This window comes from Protopterus annectens, chromosome 15.part0 (assembly GCF_019279795.1).
Source record: "Protopterus annectens isolate FY-2018-M chromosome 15.part0, PAN1.0, whole genome shotgun sequence".
In the NCBI taxonomy this organism is placed as follows: domain Eukaryota; kingdom Metazoa; phylum Chordata; order Ceratodontiformes; family Protopteridae; genus Protopterus; species Protopterus annectens.
The window spans coordinates 639,681,553-639,695,327 of record NC_056749.1 but is presented as its reverse complement, the minus strand read 5'-3'; the positions used below and the strand labels follow the sequence as shown (position 1 = coordinate 639,695,327).

The 13,775-nt window shown below is 40.6% G+C and overlaps 1 protein-coding gene across 1 annotated transcript in view; it reads left to right on the top strand.

The window, feature by feature from the left end:
* The window catches only part of WDR44 (WD repeat domain 44), a 1,972,396-nt gene that overhangs the window by 1,909,726 nt on the left and 48,895 nt on the right, over window positions 1–13,775 (top strand). Inside the window, 1 exon segment of the mRNA XM_044057470.1 lies at window positions 5,965–6,099. Coding sequence (XP_043913405.1) covers window positions 5,965–6,099 — 135 coding nt within the window.

Here is a 13,775-nt window from a genome sequence, read left to right as displayed (position 1 = left end):
CACGCATTCTTTAGTACCATTTCCTTATCATGGGCTGATAAGAACTTTGCAATAACAGATTTAGTATAATTACTCTTGGTGTTTTTAGATGTCACCATTGATCTATGGGCTCTTTCAGTACCATATGAAAGAGCCTCCGGCAGTTCAAGTACTTCAGGCAACCAGGAAGATAAAACTTTTTCCATATTATTTCCCTCTATGTTATCCGGTAAGCCAAAAATTCTCACATTATTCCTACGGGACCTGTTCTCAAGGTAATTAACCTTTGTCTGAAGAAGAGAATTTTGCTTTAACAGGAACTCAACATTATGTTCACTCTCCTGAATTCTGTTATCCATATCACTTAATGCAGTTTCCATTCCTGAAATCTGCTTCCTCTGTTGCAATAAATCTTCATGTAGAATGTCCATTTGGTGAGAACACTTTTCTTTGAAATTGTCAATTTTTATATCCATTTTGTCTATCCTGACACTTAGTTCCTCAGTAGTAGTTAGTAATGACTATAGTTCTTTTTTTATAGTTGTCTGTTGATGAGAAGATTTAGTGAAGCTCATCCTGTTCTTTTACTGTAGTACTTCCAAGTGTAACTTTGACAGGAAAACTTAAAATCGACTTGAAATTTTTTATATACTACCCTAATATGTATTTTAAAGATTTAATTAAAATAAAAAAAACTATTATTAGGGAAGTTTATATCAATATTTCCTCTCAGAAAAGTTCTGTAAAGGCAGAGCTGATCAGAAAAGCTGCTACTCTGTGCTCATCTTGGCCACGCCCCCCAATACTTTATATTTTTGAGGGGAGTATAATGGAGCCTGTATCATACAGTCTGGATTAGAGATTTTATCCCAGTCCTTTCACACTGGAAAGGCTGTAAATAAATTTGAGAAAAACTAAAGGTTCAGAGAGTCATGGGACCTCATAGTGTCTCACTTGAATTCTTGAAAATTTGTACACATGCTAGCCTGTTTTATTGCAGGTTGAGCTAAGTGTGTCTTGAAAAATTGAAGGTATCATAGGTTCATAGGTAGGTTCATAGGTAGGTACTAGGCTATCGGCCCTAGGGCCCATACAAACCTAGCCAAAAAATGTACCCTGGCTTTCGCCACCCAAGAAAATTATTTTCCTGTGACCCTGTCGAGCAGAGCCACAGAAGTGATTCCCGGGGTGAATTTCCCATTTCCTATCCAATCATCAAGATTTTTCTTGAAGAGTGCTAATGAGCAGCTCTGTTTGACATAGGTAGTCTGTTCCAGAGTATGGGAAGTCTCTGGGACAGGAATCTATCCCTCCAGCATGTTCTGTTTATTGTGGTGACAAGGTTAAGGTCCCTAGAGAGTGTAGCTCCGAGGGACTGGGATTTCTTTAAGTGGAGCATGTCCAACAACTCTGGGTTTGGCATAGCTTTGTATGTTAGGCAGAGATCGCCCCTGAGTAGGCGATATGCGATGGAGTAAAGCTGTAGTTTTTTGAGACGGTCTGCATAGGGCATCTGTTTGAGGCCAGTAATCCTCTTTGTGAGGTATTTCTGTGGTCTTTCCAGTTGTTGTAGATGTCTTGTGAGGTACATACCAAAAGGGGTGTTGTACTCTATAATGGGTCTAATGAGTGATGAGTAGAGGGGAACAGTGACCTCTTTTTTTCTGGATGAGAATCCTTTTGTGATGAGATGAGCCATGTAGAAGGATTTCCTGACCACTGTGGCGATGTGATTATCAAAGGAGAGACTACTGTCCACCTGTGTCCAAAGGTCTCATATCACATTTTCTGCATTAAGTAAACTACCAGCTATGTGGTAGTTCATGGGTGCAGAGTTTTTACCAAAGGGGATGACAATACACTTTTTGGCATTGAGCTTCAGGCCATGGCTTTGACACCAAGTATCTGTCTCATTGAGGCCCTTTTGTAGTTTGTCCACATCGTTAGGAGTTTCGATTATGGCTCCTAGTTTGCAGTCATCTGCAAACTTAGTTAGCCAAAGACCTTCTGTGTTGGCCTGCACTTCAGAGAAGTAGATACCAAACAGGAGAGGACCCAGGACTGAACTCTGTGGTACTCCACTTGTCACTGGTCTGATGTCGGATTTGGAATCCGCTACTTTCACAGTGTGGGTTCTGTCCATGAGCCAGTTGGCAACCCATCTTGTGACATAGGGATTTATACCTAGTTTAGTGAGCTTATCTATAATTACAGAATGGGGGATGGTGTTGAAAGCCTTGGCAAGATCTAGATAAGCTGTGTGAACCATTTTACCCTCATCTATGGCTATGGTGACTGCTTCAAAGAAGTCATTCAGGTTTAGGAGACATGATCTGCCTTTTACAAATCCAAACTGAGTAGGGTCCAGAGTTTGGACATTACCAATGTCTTTGTTTATGAGTTCCATGATGATACGTTCCATGGCCTTGCAGAAAAGGCTCGTCAGGCTAATGGGGCGGTAGTTCCCATGGTCCGTCGTGGCTCCCCCTTTGTGGAGTGGGATAACTGTCACGGTGCGCCATTCAGTGGGTACAAAGCCTGAGGTGAGGCTATGATTGAACATGGTACTTAGGTAGGGTGCCAGTTCATTCTGTAGTTTGTGTAGAATGCAGTCTGGGATATTGTCAGGTCCCATGGATGCTGTGTTCTTGGCTTTGGAGAGTGTTTTTTTTACCTGTGCAGCCGTGATTATAGGAACTTTGCATTCTTCCGGTATAGAGATGGGCCCTCTAGGGGGTGAGAGGGGGGTAAAGTTAGCACTGAACCTATCTGCTAGGATGTTGGCAATATCAGTTGGTTCTGTATATTTAGTGCCATTATGCTGCAACTCAGAGCAGATCTGAGTGTTCCCATTTAGATTCTTGACATAGCTATAGAATGCTTTGTGGTTGCCTTTAGAGTCAGTGGCAATTTTGTTTTCGTAACTAGCTTTGGAGGATTTTATGAGGGATCTCAGCTTCTTACTGAGGTTGACCAGGGAGTTCCTCCAGTCGTGGGATTTTACTCTTTTTTGCAACAGTTTCTTTCTTCTGTTGTAGAGTTTGTTTATGGCAGAGGACCACCAGGTTGGCTTCCTTTTTTTGGAGGATAACATCTTGGTTCTATTAAAGATAGCATGATCCATGCACTCGTGTAAGTGCTTATAAAGTGCATTTGTGTAGGATTCGGCAGTCATACCTCTATTGTCCGTCTGCATGGGTGACATGAAGTTTGCCACTTCTGTCTTAAGAAGTGTGAAGTTGGCTTTTGAGAAGTTTTTTTACGATGGTTTCCCTAATTGGGGCTGGGGGTGGGATGTGGATGTCTAGGCTGATTATCTTGTGGTCGGATCTGACCAACGAGGAATTGACCTCTGGTGTGGAACACCAGTTTCCCATGTTGGTAATGACCAGGTCTAGGATATTGCTGCCCCTGGTGGGGGTGTGAATAAGTTGATCCAAGGCATTGGAATTTATGAATTCTAGAAAACGTTGAGCAAAAGAGTTGGTACTTAAGTAGTTTTCCCAGTTAATGGTGGGGTAGTTGAAATCGCCCATTATTAGGGTGTAGGGTTGTACCCTAATACTTTCCAGTGTATCAAGAAATGAGGAGTGTGAATCTTGGGACATGGTGGGGGGGTCTGTAGCAAGCTACAATTTGGATTGCGGTCTTGCCCAGAGTTAGTTGCACTTGGATAATCTCGGATGCGTTATGCTGTGCATCTAGCCTGGAGGTGTGGATATCCTTAATGAATATGGACACGTCTCCGCCTTTAGTGCTTCTTTCTGGGTTAGGTGGCCGAAAGATGTGGTATGAATTGAAGCCTGGTAATGCAGGGGTGCTCTCTGGAGCTTTGAACCAGTTCTCTGTCACTGCACAGATGTCAGTGTTCTCCATTTTAAGGAGTGCCTCGAGTGAGTGCATTTGGAGGTTTAGACTTCTAGCATTGAGTAGCATTACCCTCAGATTTTGCTTGCTTGTACCTGTTACTGTGGTGAATTTGTCATTTGCACCTTGCCTAAAAAAGGCACTATAGGGGTGGCAAGAGCCTTAGCCAGTATCCGGAATCCTAAGGGCGACAGGTGCAGGCCATCTCTGGCAAAGCATCGTGGACTGTCGATCATGTCATCCCAGGCAGACAAATACTGGATCCCCTTAGAATGACACCAGAAGCTTAACCAATTGTTGAAGTCGATCATTTTGTCCTTGTACTGTGGTATCATTCTGGGTGATGGCAGGATGCTACTCAGGGTTAGGGTCATACCTTCCTGGGATACAAGATCGGAGAGCTCCTCCATGTCTCTCTTCATGTAGTCCAGGGAGGTATGTCTCAGGTCATTCACACCAACATGGACAATGACAGTGTCATATTTGTACTTATTGTGGAGTGACCTGAGTGCATGCATTATGTGGCAGATCCTGGCACCTGACAGGCAGCTGACAGTAACTTTCTTCTTGTTTAGTCTAGTGAGTGGAACATCAGTGTGCCTGACTATAGAGTCACCTATGACTAGAGTGTTGGGTACGTTGTTATGCCTTATGGGCTGTGGTTGAGTGGCTGAGTTTGTGGGTTGTGTGTCATTTGGGTTGTGTTGGGGGGTGGAGTTTGCTTGCATTTATGCTTTGGATGTCCCTGATGCTTGGGCAGGTTTTTATTGAGAGCCTCCGCGAATGTAGGTGTGTGTTTTGTGTTTCTATGTGTATGTTTTGGTGGTGTAGGTTTTGAGGGACTATGTGATGAGTGTGGTGTGGTGCAAGTGTTTACCTTCTCCTCTTGACTGTCTAGTCCAGTCTTGGGTGAAGAGAGCTTTGCTTCCAGTTTGGCTATATAAGTGCATCTCTCACAGGTTGGAGTGTTGGTTGGTAGGAGGAGAGGGTTGTCAGTGTACATGAGGCAATTGCTGCATTGCCCCAAGATGCCCAGATTCATCAGGTAGACAGGAGAAATCACTGGGAGCTGACCTTTAAACATGCCTGGATAAGTGCTTATTTATTAAGTACTAAAAACTGCTTACCACTAGACAAGTGAGGAAAGTTGAGTGCTGTAGTAATTTGCAGCTTATGTAGTGCTTACAATGAGTTCTGAATAAGTGCTGAGTTCAAAGAAACAGATTTGAGTTCAAAGAAACATTACCTGATCTTTAACAAGTTCTACACAGAGGCTAAAGATTGTAAAGAATTAGAGAGCAAATGTGATTAACCTTCGCAGAAGTTGAGAGTAAATACTGGATAAGACTGTTGAGCTGTCAGTTTGACATCAGTTGTTGGGAATGTCATGAAATCTGTATTGGAGGGAAATTTTTGGAACATCTGGAACTTACATGGGCTACACGTCTGAAGGCAACATTTATTCACAATAGAAAGGACATCCCACTCAAGTCTGCTAGAGTTCTCTGGTTAGGTAACTAGTATAATAGAACGGAAAGAGGCATACTTAAACTTTAGCAAGAAATTTGAAATGCTGCCTTATAAATAATGAGGGTCAGATGGAGAAATGTGGAATGTTAATAAGATTGTTTTCATTGAGTTTGAAAAAGATGTTGGAAGAAACACCAGCTTTGTATTTGCATACAGTTGCCTCATGCCATACATAGTGGACAAAATTATTTGATATTTACAAATGGTTACTTACTTTTTGTTTGTTAATTTCTCTTCATTAAAGGGTGCATGAGAAACTGAGTTTTGTTTGTATTGGTTGTGTACTGGTATCTCATTGTCTGGCATATACAGACACAATGGACAAACTGTCAGGAATGTAGAAGAGTATTCATGTGGGGATGTCTGTTGTCTTCTGTAGGTAAAACTAACCTTACCTTCAGGAACTCATTCACTTTTCGGGTTGACAGTAGGCTTATACACACCACATTCAACCCATTGTGTCTTGGCATGTCATGTTCATTTGTTACTGCCAGGCTTCTCTTTTGCAGTATTTTAACAATGGCATTTTTCCATTAAGTATTTGTACTTTCAACACTGGTATTCATGTCAACAATATTTATCTTGCAGCTCACAATGCAGTTGTGACATCTGCAATCTTTGCACCAAATCCAACTCTGATAACATCCTTAGAAACACAAGCTGAAAAGCAAGATGATGACACCAAAATAACAGAGTCTTCTGAATCGGACAATATACCCTCTGGTGAGTTTTTTTATATTATTCCTATCTACAAAAGGCTTCTAACTTGTAATTTTTTGCACTGTAACTGCTGTTTATCTTTTTTATAGAGAGTATGACCAGGATGACTGAACATGTCTGGTGATTGCTAAAACAGATGTACACCCACAAATTAATTTCAAAACATGTAGAGTAGCATAGCATGGACCTTTGCCATTATGCAGTGCTACGTCTACTCTGTTTTCAAGTCTGCTTCCCAGTATTGCATCACAAGGTGGACAGAATTTGCTCATGAAACTTCAGACACTATATTGATATTACTACAAGGGCTGCTACACTGTATGTATAGGTAATGAGGTTTCAGAATGCCGATGAATACCATTAGCTATTCACGAGTGCACCACACAATTCCAACAGGCCTTGAACATGCTAAAGTCCTGAAGTGGAGGTAGCTAGTGCTGACAGGCCCTGAAGCTGGCCAGTATCACACCACCTGCATATATGACAGGGAAACCTGTCCTACTTGCATTGTTACATGCCAAATTGCAGTGGTAGCAAGCATTGGGGCTGTGCTATGTATATGCATTTTGTAAGCTGTAAATCCGATGTGGAGCTGTCCTTTGTGTACAAAGGAGTTGGCTATTAGTGAACACTGATACATGTATACAGTTCCAGAACACGAACCAGCCACCTTCAGTCTGCAGCACAGCTCTGTCTTGGGCAGAAGAACAAATGATGCTTGCAGTGACTGTTCCCACTTGCAGGTGATGGTGTTCCTCCACCAGAGTCATCTGTTAACTTAATGGGGGCTCCACCTTTAATTAGAACATTCATTGGCATTTAGTGCTAGTGAGGGAAAATCCTAAGTCCCCCAGTGCTGTTTTGGAATCGGGAGTACTGCTATGGAGGTCTTCATTTGCATGTATGTCGAGAGGACTTCTAGACAAGCTGGCATGGGACTGGGAGTGATGTAGTTGATGCTACCCCATGCAAGAATTGTTTTTGAATCATGTCGGTGTACTGAATAACCGAGCTCTGATTATGAACGCTTCTTCAGTGCTCCAAGACAAAGAACTAGTGCATTGAAAAAATAAAAATCACAAAAAAATCAACCCATTTATTATTACACTAGTTTATTGATAATTTCCAACATATCTGATCCTTGCAGAACTTTTTGCATCTTAAAAGTTTTCTAAATGCATCTAGCTTGATGCATCATTTATAAATGGTGTAATGGTTTGCTAGTTAACACCCTACATGCATGCATCTTATACCATGACATATTCAGAAGACTTGGGAGCTACCAGAGCCATTGAATGAATCAATTTTAGCAAGTAGAGCTTGATTGTGTTTAATATAAGTATTGTACGACTTATGCAGATGTATGTATTATTGTATTTCATTTTTGTTTGTTTAGCCATCAGCTTGTGTCCTGGAGATCCTCCATTGATCTTTCACTCTAACTGCTCCTCAACACTTATGTGACTTGGCCCTTTGAGACCATCCCACAGAGGGAGGAACATGGAAGTCCAGTGAAGATTTGTAAGCACCTGAGGGAGAAGTATAGAGAGGAGATTGGAATGTCGATACGGCTCCATCCATACAGCCATCTATTTGATTTTTTTTGTTAATCCCAAATGAACAGAGCTAATGACATTTTGAACATTACTGCATGCTGTACCAGTTAGAGCCATCACCCCTATACAATAAGATCTGATGTCCTTTTCATTCTCCCTCATTGGAAGCATTACAGATCCAATCTCTGATCCGACTCAGCCACATATCTCAGACTTACAAATCCAACTCCCGAGCTTCTCCCTCTACCCACAATGCACCAGCTAGCCTACAATACCTCGTATCTCATTTGCAGCCATCTCGCACGGATGCAGATCCTCTCTGAAAGTACCTTTTTCAATCACATGATCATTTGTGAGTAGTTTTTATTTAGGATATCTTATTCTAAGACTTTCTTTGGTCTCATCTTTATCCCCCATGGAGACTGAACCCCAGTCCAGATCTTGTCTCACACCCCTTGGGGATGATGCATCTTAGTGTTCCAGGCCTCGAACTAATCACATGGTTTCTCTAGTTCCTTTAATAGCTAGAGAGACCAGGCTTTCCTCTCCGGTTAGACATATACTTTTACCTTCCCAGAAGGCTGCTACAAAGAAAATCTACAAGAGTAAGTGGAAACAATTTTTCAATTTGGGCTCTTCAGGGATAAATTGTTCCCTTCTTTTCCCCAGTTTCTACATTTCTAGAATTTTTAGCCTCTGTTTTCCAAATAGGTACTAGTTTCTCAACAATCAGTGTGCAGTTGGCAGCCATATCAAATTTTCATTCAGGAGATAATGCTTCCTCCTTAGCTTCTTCCAGATTGTTCATGGCCTTCCTAAAAGGCATCTTCTTACTTGGGCCCCCAGTCAGAGATCCATCTCCTTCATGGGACTTGACATTAGTGCTTCAGGGACTGACTCAATATTCCTTTGAACCTTCAGCCTGAATGGATTTAAAATTTTTGTCTTGGAAAACATTTTTTTTTCTGTTAGCAATTACTTTTGCAAGGATAATTTCTGAACTCCAGGCTCTATCATCTAAATCCTTTGACATTGTTTTTCACAAAGACAAAGATACTTTACATACTAATCCATCTTTTTTACCAAAAGTGGCATCTGAATCTAATATCAGTCAAACAGTACATTTGCCTGTTTTTCTTCCCCAATTTTTCAAATAAAGGAGAGTACATGTTACATATTTTAAATGTGCATAGATAACTACCTTTTTATTTACACAGGACTAAGGATTTCAGGAAAACTGAACAGCTGCTTGTTTCTTTCTCTCTGAACAGACTGGGTTTGCTAGTCTCTAAAGTTACCCTAGAAAAATGGATTACTGATTGCATTTTCTTTGTCTATACTCAGCAAGGTCTCTCTCTCTCTCTCTCTCTCTCGACCAGTCACCTTAAGCTCATGCTACTTATATCATGGCCTCTTCTTCTGCCTTCTGGTCCAGAATTTCCATTGATGACATTTGCGCAGCAGCTACATGGTTTAATGCTTACACCTTTATTGCTCATTATAAACTAGATTTGACTTCTAGAAGCAGAGCTGTTTTTGGTTTGGCAGTTTTCCAGAATATCCTTCTATGAGGGCCACCCAAGATTCATGTAGCTGGGGACCCTGTTCCATACTTTGAAGAGTGAAAAAGACAACATTAGATATTAAAGTTATGTACAGCCGTGGTGGTGCAGCGGTAGCGTTGTTGCCTCACAGCAAGAGGTTCTCCCATTCGATTATCGGCTTGGGTTGTGAGTGCCTTCTGTGCGGAGTCTGCATGTCCTCCCAGCGGTCGAGTGGGCGTTTGAAAGACATGTGTCGAATGGGCGTGCCTTCGTTGAAGGTTGGGTGTCGGGCTGGCAATTCGGCACCATAAAAACCAACTGCCAATCATTAGTGGACCGGAGTTTCACTGTGGCGACTCCTAACCGGAAAAAGCCGAAAGACAAACAACAACAACTCACCATAACTATGCATCTGTGTTGTCCATTTTCATTCTTTTTTAACTCCCCCCCCTCTTCCCCCCCCCCTTCCTTTTAGCTTCTGATGTGATCTTATGGACCTGATTGAACCTTTGTAGTTCAAGGTTTGAGCCCTGGCTTAATGTTTCCCTCTTTCATCCTAATTCATTTTATTATGTTTAAGGCAGCAAACTTGATCTGATGTATTGTAGGCTAGTTGGGACAATATGAGTCGTGGGAGGAGCTCGAGAGCTGGATCCATAAGTCTTATAAGTGTGGATGAGTAGGTTCCGAGGTCTGATTCATAACCCATACATTGAGGGAGGATGAAAATGGACAACACAGATACATAGTTATTCGGAGCACATAACTTTAATTTTTACATCACTCTGTTGTGTGATGACAAGCACTGGCGCTATCACTGGGGGCAGTGTTAAATCACATGTAGTAAACCCACTCTCCCCCTTCAAATAGGCAAGCTGACAGTCGCTACTGTCCCACCAAACTCTTACTGAGCCCAAGCTGCAGATAGAGCTTTGATGTCTATCTGACAACTAGGTCATTCCCTCTATGCCATGGATCCAGGTATGGGTACTACTTCCCTGTCTACAGCTGCCTGTCTGATGCTCTGTGGCCTTGTTCATATTGCCTCAACATTATTTTATAAGTAGTTATTTTTATTGAGTGTTCTACATACCTCCTAGCATTCTCCAAGTAAAATGTTTTTTTGTAAATTTAAATCCGTAGGTGAAAATACAATGATATTTATTCTGCATTTCTGACAGTGTAGGTTCTCCTTAACCTGACACACCTGGTTCTCAAGGACATGAGTGTAGGTCATGTGCTTGCCTTTTCAAGCCCCCTGAATGCACACTAGGCTGCAACAATTTCTTCATAGGCTCCCACTGTTTCTCATGTGAGAAATATGACACCGGTGAAAGTTATTCGGCAAGTTTGCATCCAGGCTGACAGAAGATTGCATGAAATCTCAGTTAAAACTTGCATTTCAGATTTTGATCATAGTTATACATATTGTTTTCATACATTGTTTAGGAATGCAGCATGTATTCTCTAAATCTGTCCATTGTTTGTTTCCTGAGTTATGGGTAAAAGTGAAAAGGTATACCCAGTTATGACCTGGCTTTCAGATGTAGATATGCTTTACTGCCTTATTACGGGTAAGGATGAGGTTTGATAAACAGTGTCAAGGTTCATGAGGCAGAAGTGGCTCCAGCTGCAGGTGAAGTAGTTAACATTTAGTTGTAAAATTGATAACTGCTTAAGTGAAAGGTATGTAACCAGACCTGGTTCAGAAAACAGGCTTGATTGTCCACATTTTATATCTTACACTGAGATTTTGTGACATAATTGTCAGTTGTAGTAATAGTAAGGGGGGTACAGGGTGTGGTGTCTTGATGGCAAGTAAGTAGCACAGACAAAGAATGTCTGGTGCAGCCTCACTGATATGTATATTCAGACTTAAAACTTGTGGAAGTGTATACCGTATGCTCTACAAGTTGTTGTAGCTGTCTCAATATCATTGAAGTTAAATAACTCATTGTAATACCCCCCTTTTTAAACTAAAATATACATCTAAATATCTATTTAGCACCTTGCAATACATTACAGTGATCACTGTGCCGTATCTTCTGTTCGTAAGGTAAACACCTTTACCATTATGCCAAACTCCCACCCTGTAAATGAACTATACTAGTATACTTAAGCATATTGTGTGCTATTTGTTTGTTATGCATTCAAAAGACATTCTTAAATTGGATTTCAGTCTCTAGAATTTTTTATTACTCTAGAACTGTCCATGTATATCCTGATTTCTTGTCTGTTCTTTTATAGCTGAATATTTGTACAGAACTAGTTACTGTGGACATCTAATCTACATTTTTGGAACGGTTCTTGCTGTACAGCAGCTTCAGTTGGAGACACTGATATTCAATTGTCTGTTTCTGGAGTTGTGAAGTATCACAGTTCTCACGTTCTGTTTCTTGTAACAGTACTCGATGAAGACAGTTCAGGTTATCTTCTGTAGTTGTCATTTCAAAATATCTGATTAATTCAAATGACTACTGTTTTTCCTGTACAGCTTTCCTTCCTACAAACATCATCAGCCATGGCTTAGGCTGGGTTTGCAACAGTTTCTACTCCAGGCCATAGACTTTCACATTTTTTATTTCATACTGTGGTCTTCACATTGCAGATCTGGTAGTCTTTACAGTTTCTGCCATAGTATTTGTGCATCTTCTTTCTCTCCAGCCTTTATTGTACTTTGTGTTAACTTTCAGGCATCAGGAGTATAGTTTGTGTGTATTCTGCTTTTCAGTCTTCTGACCATTAACATTTGAACTGGTGGCAGATTTGAGATACTACACTGGTGCATTACTGTATTCCAAACCAGCAAGATGGTGATCTTCTTTGTTTTTGTCATTGCTATTTCTCACAAGGTTCCGCTTTATGCGGATAGTTCTCTTTTTACTTGTTAATTGTGTTGAGGATAGTGGGGACTACATTTTGTATTTTTAAATTTGCAGTATGAACAAATCTTCTGAATTTCTTTTATGTATTGACATATTTGGTGTAAGATACGCCATGTGTTTTTCCCCGTCCCAAGAATGTAGACTTTAATGTTGTGATTATTATTATTCATGTCTGTCAGTTTGATTACTACTTGGAATGTGAATTAGTAGTCTGTGCATCTGACATATACAACTTTCTTAAGCAGGAACAAATCGGTGCTCACTGAATTCTTCATTCCAGAATGGCTATGAATGTCACTCAGACACTCTCTTAAATGGCTGACATGCTAGGCATTGCAAGTGACACACCTCTGTACTACTTTCCTGGCCTGCACATTGTGTCTTTTACTTTTTCTTTGCACTTTAGTATTCCCAGATGTGATTCAATGTAAGCATTTGCTTTATCTGTTTAGAAAGTGCCATTTTGCCAACTTTAAATTAAGACCAGTACTTGATATATCATATTTGTATGAAGGAAAAGTCACTTAGACAAGCCTTTTTAAGTGTAATGTCATTTACTGGCTGCATTTGATATTGTCAACACACCTGTGAATTTTTTTTACTTCATCTGTCAATGGTAACTGTAGAATTACCGAAACAATTTCACATTCTTCTAAGAACTGTGAAAACTATGCTCTGCTCAGCAAATCTGCTATCTACAGCTCACTGCTTTGTCTGGATTTCACCTTCATATCATACTTCCGAGGGAGACAGTGGAATAGCAGTTATATCTGCTGCCTTACAGTGCTTGGTTCTCCAGTTCATTTCTCTGCTGTTACTATTGTGATACTCTACTTGGCATAGTTTACACAAGATTCTGTGCACCAAAGTGTATAACATTGTTTTTTTTTATTTGACGCTCATTTGAGACCCATATACCACAACCTGTAGCCCACATTAAATCAGACTTTGCATCCTCAAACTCAGTTTGTTTCCTTTCTTGATGTACTGGGTATCATTAATTTGTTTTGGTTGATCATTTAAAATGTCACCCATTTATGAATACCTATCTATATGGGTATATATTATTTAGAGAGATAGGTTTTCATCAGTTAGAATAGTACCAAGTGACCAAAACAATATGAGAATAGTGGTTTAAATAATGTCTGGTAGTACCATGGAGGACTCAGGCGTATGGTCTGTTAGAGTTGCTTCCTGTGGTACAGCCCCTTTACCACTATCTGCCTATTTTGTGACCTTGACCAACTCACTTAACCAGGCAGTGCTTTAGGACAACTGTGAAAGTGGGCAAGGCTTCTCAGTGGTCTCCTGGACTGCGTGTCCAGCATATACCTATGAACCTTTGTGTGACCCAGATGTGTACATAGCAGTATAAGTAATGTTCATGACCTAAAAATGTGTCAATAAAATGCTGTTATCTTTAAATTTAGTGACTCATTCAGTGCTGTTATTCTGAGAGTAGAAAGGAACCTTCCTGTATCAGTAAGCATAATAGCAAGAGGTCTGTTGAAAGAGCATTTAGAGATGAAATAAAAAGAGGGCTGAGACAAGTCCAGGAAAGAGAGATTACCCTGTATTAAGGGAGTTTAATGTCCAAATAAGTGGCTGTAGAAGGCTAAATTGAAGGTTATCCTGGGAGAATAAGCTAGAAAATATTATTGCCAGGAATCCTGAGAGTTACAGCAATCTAAGAA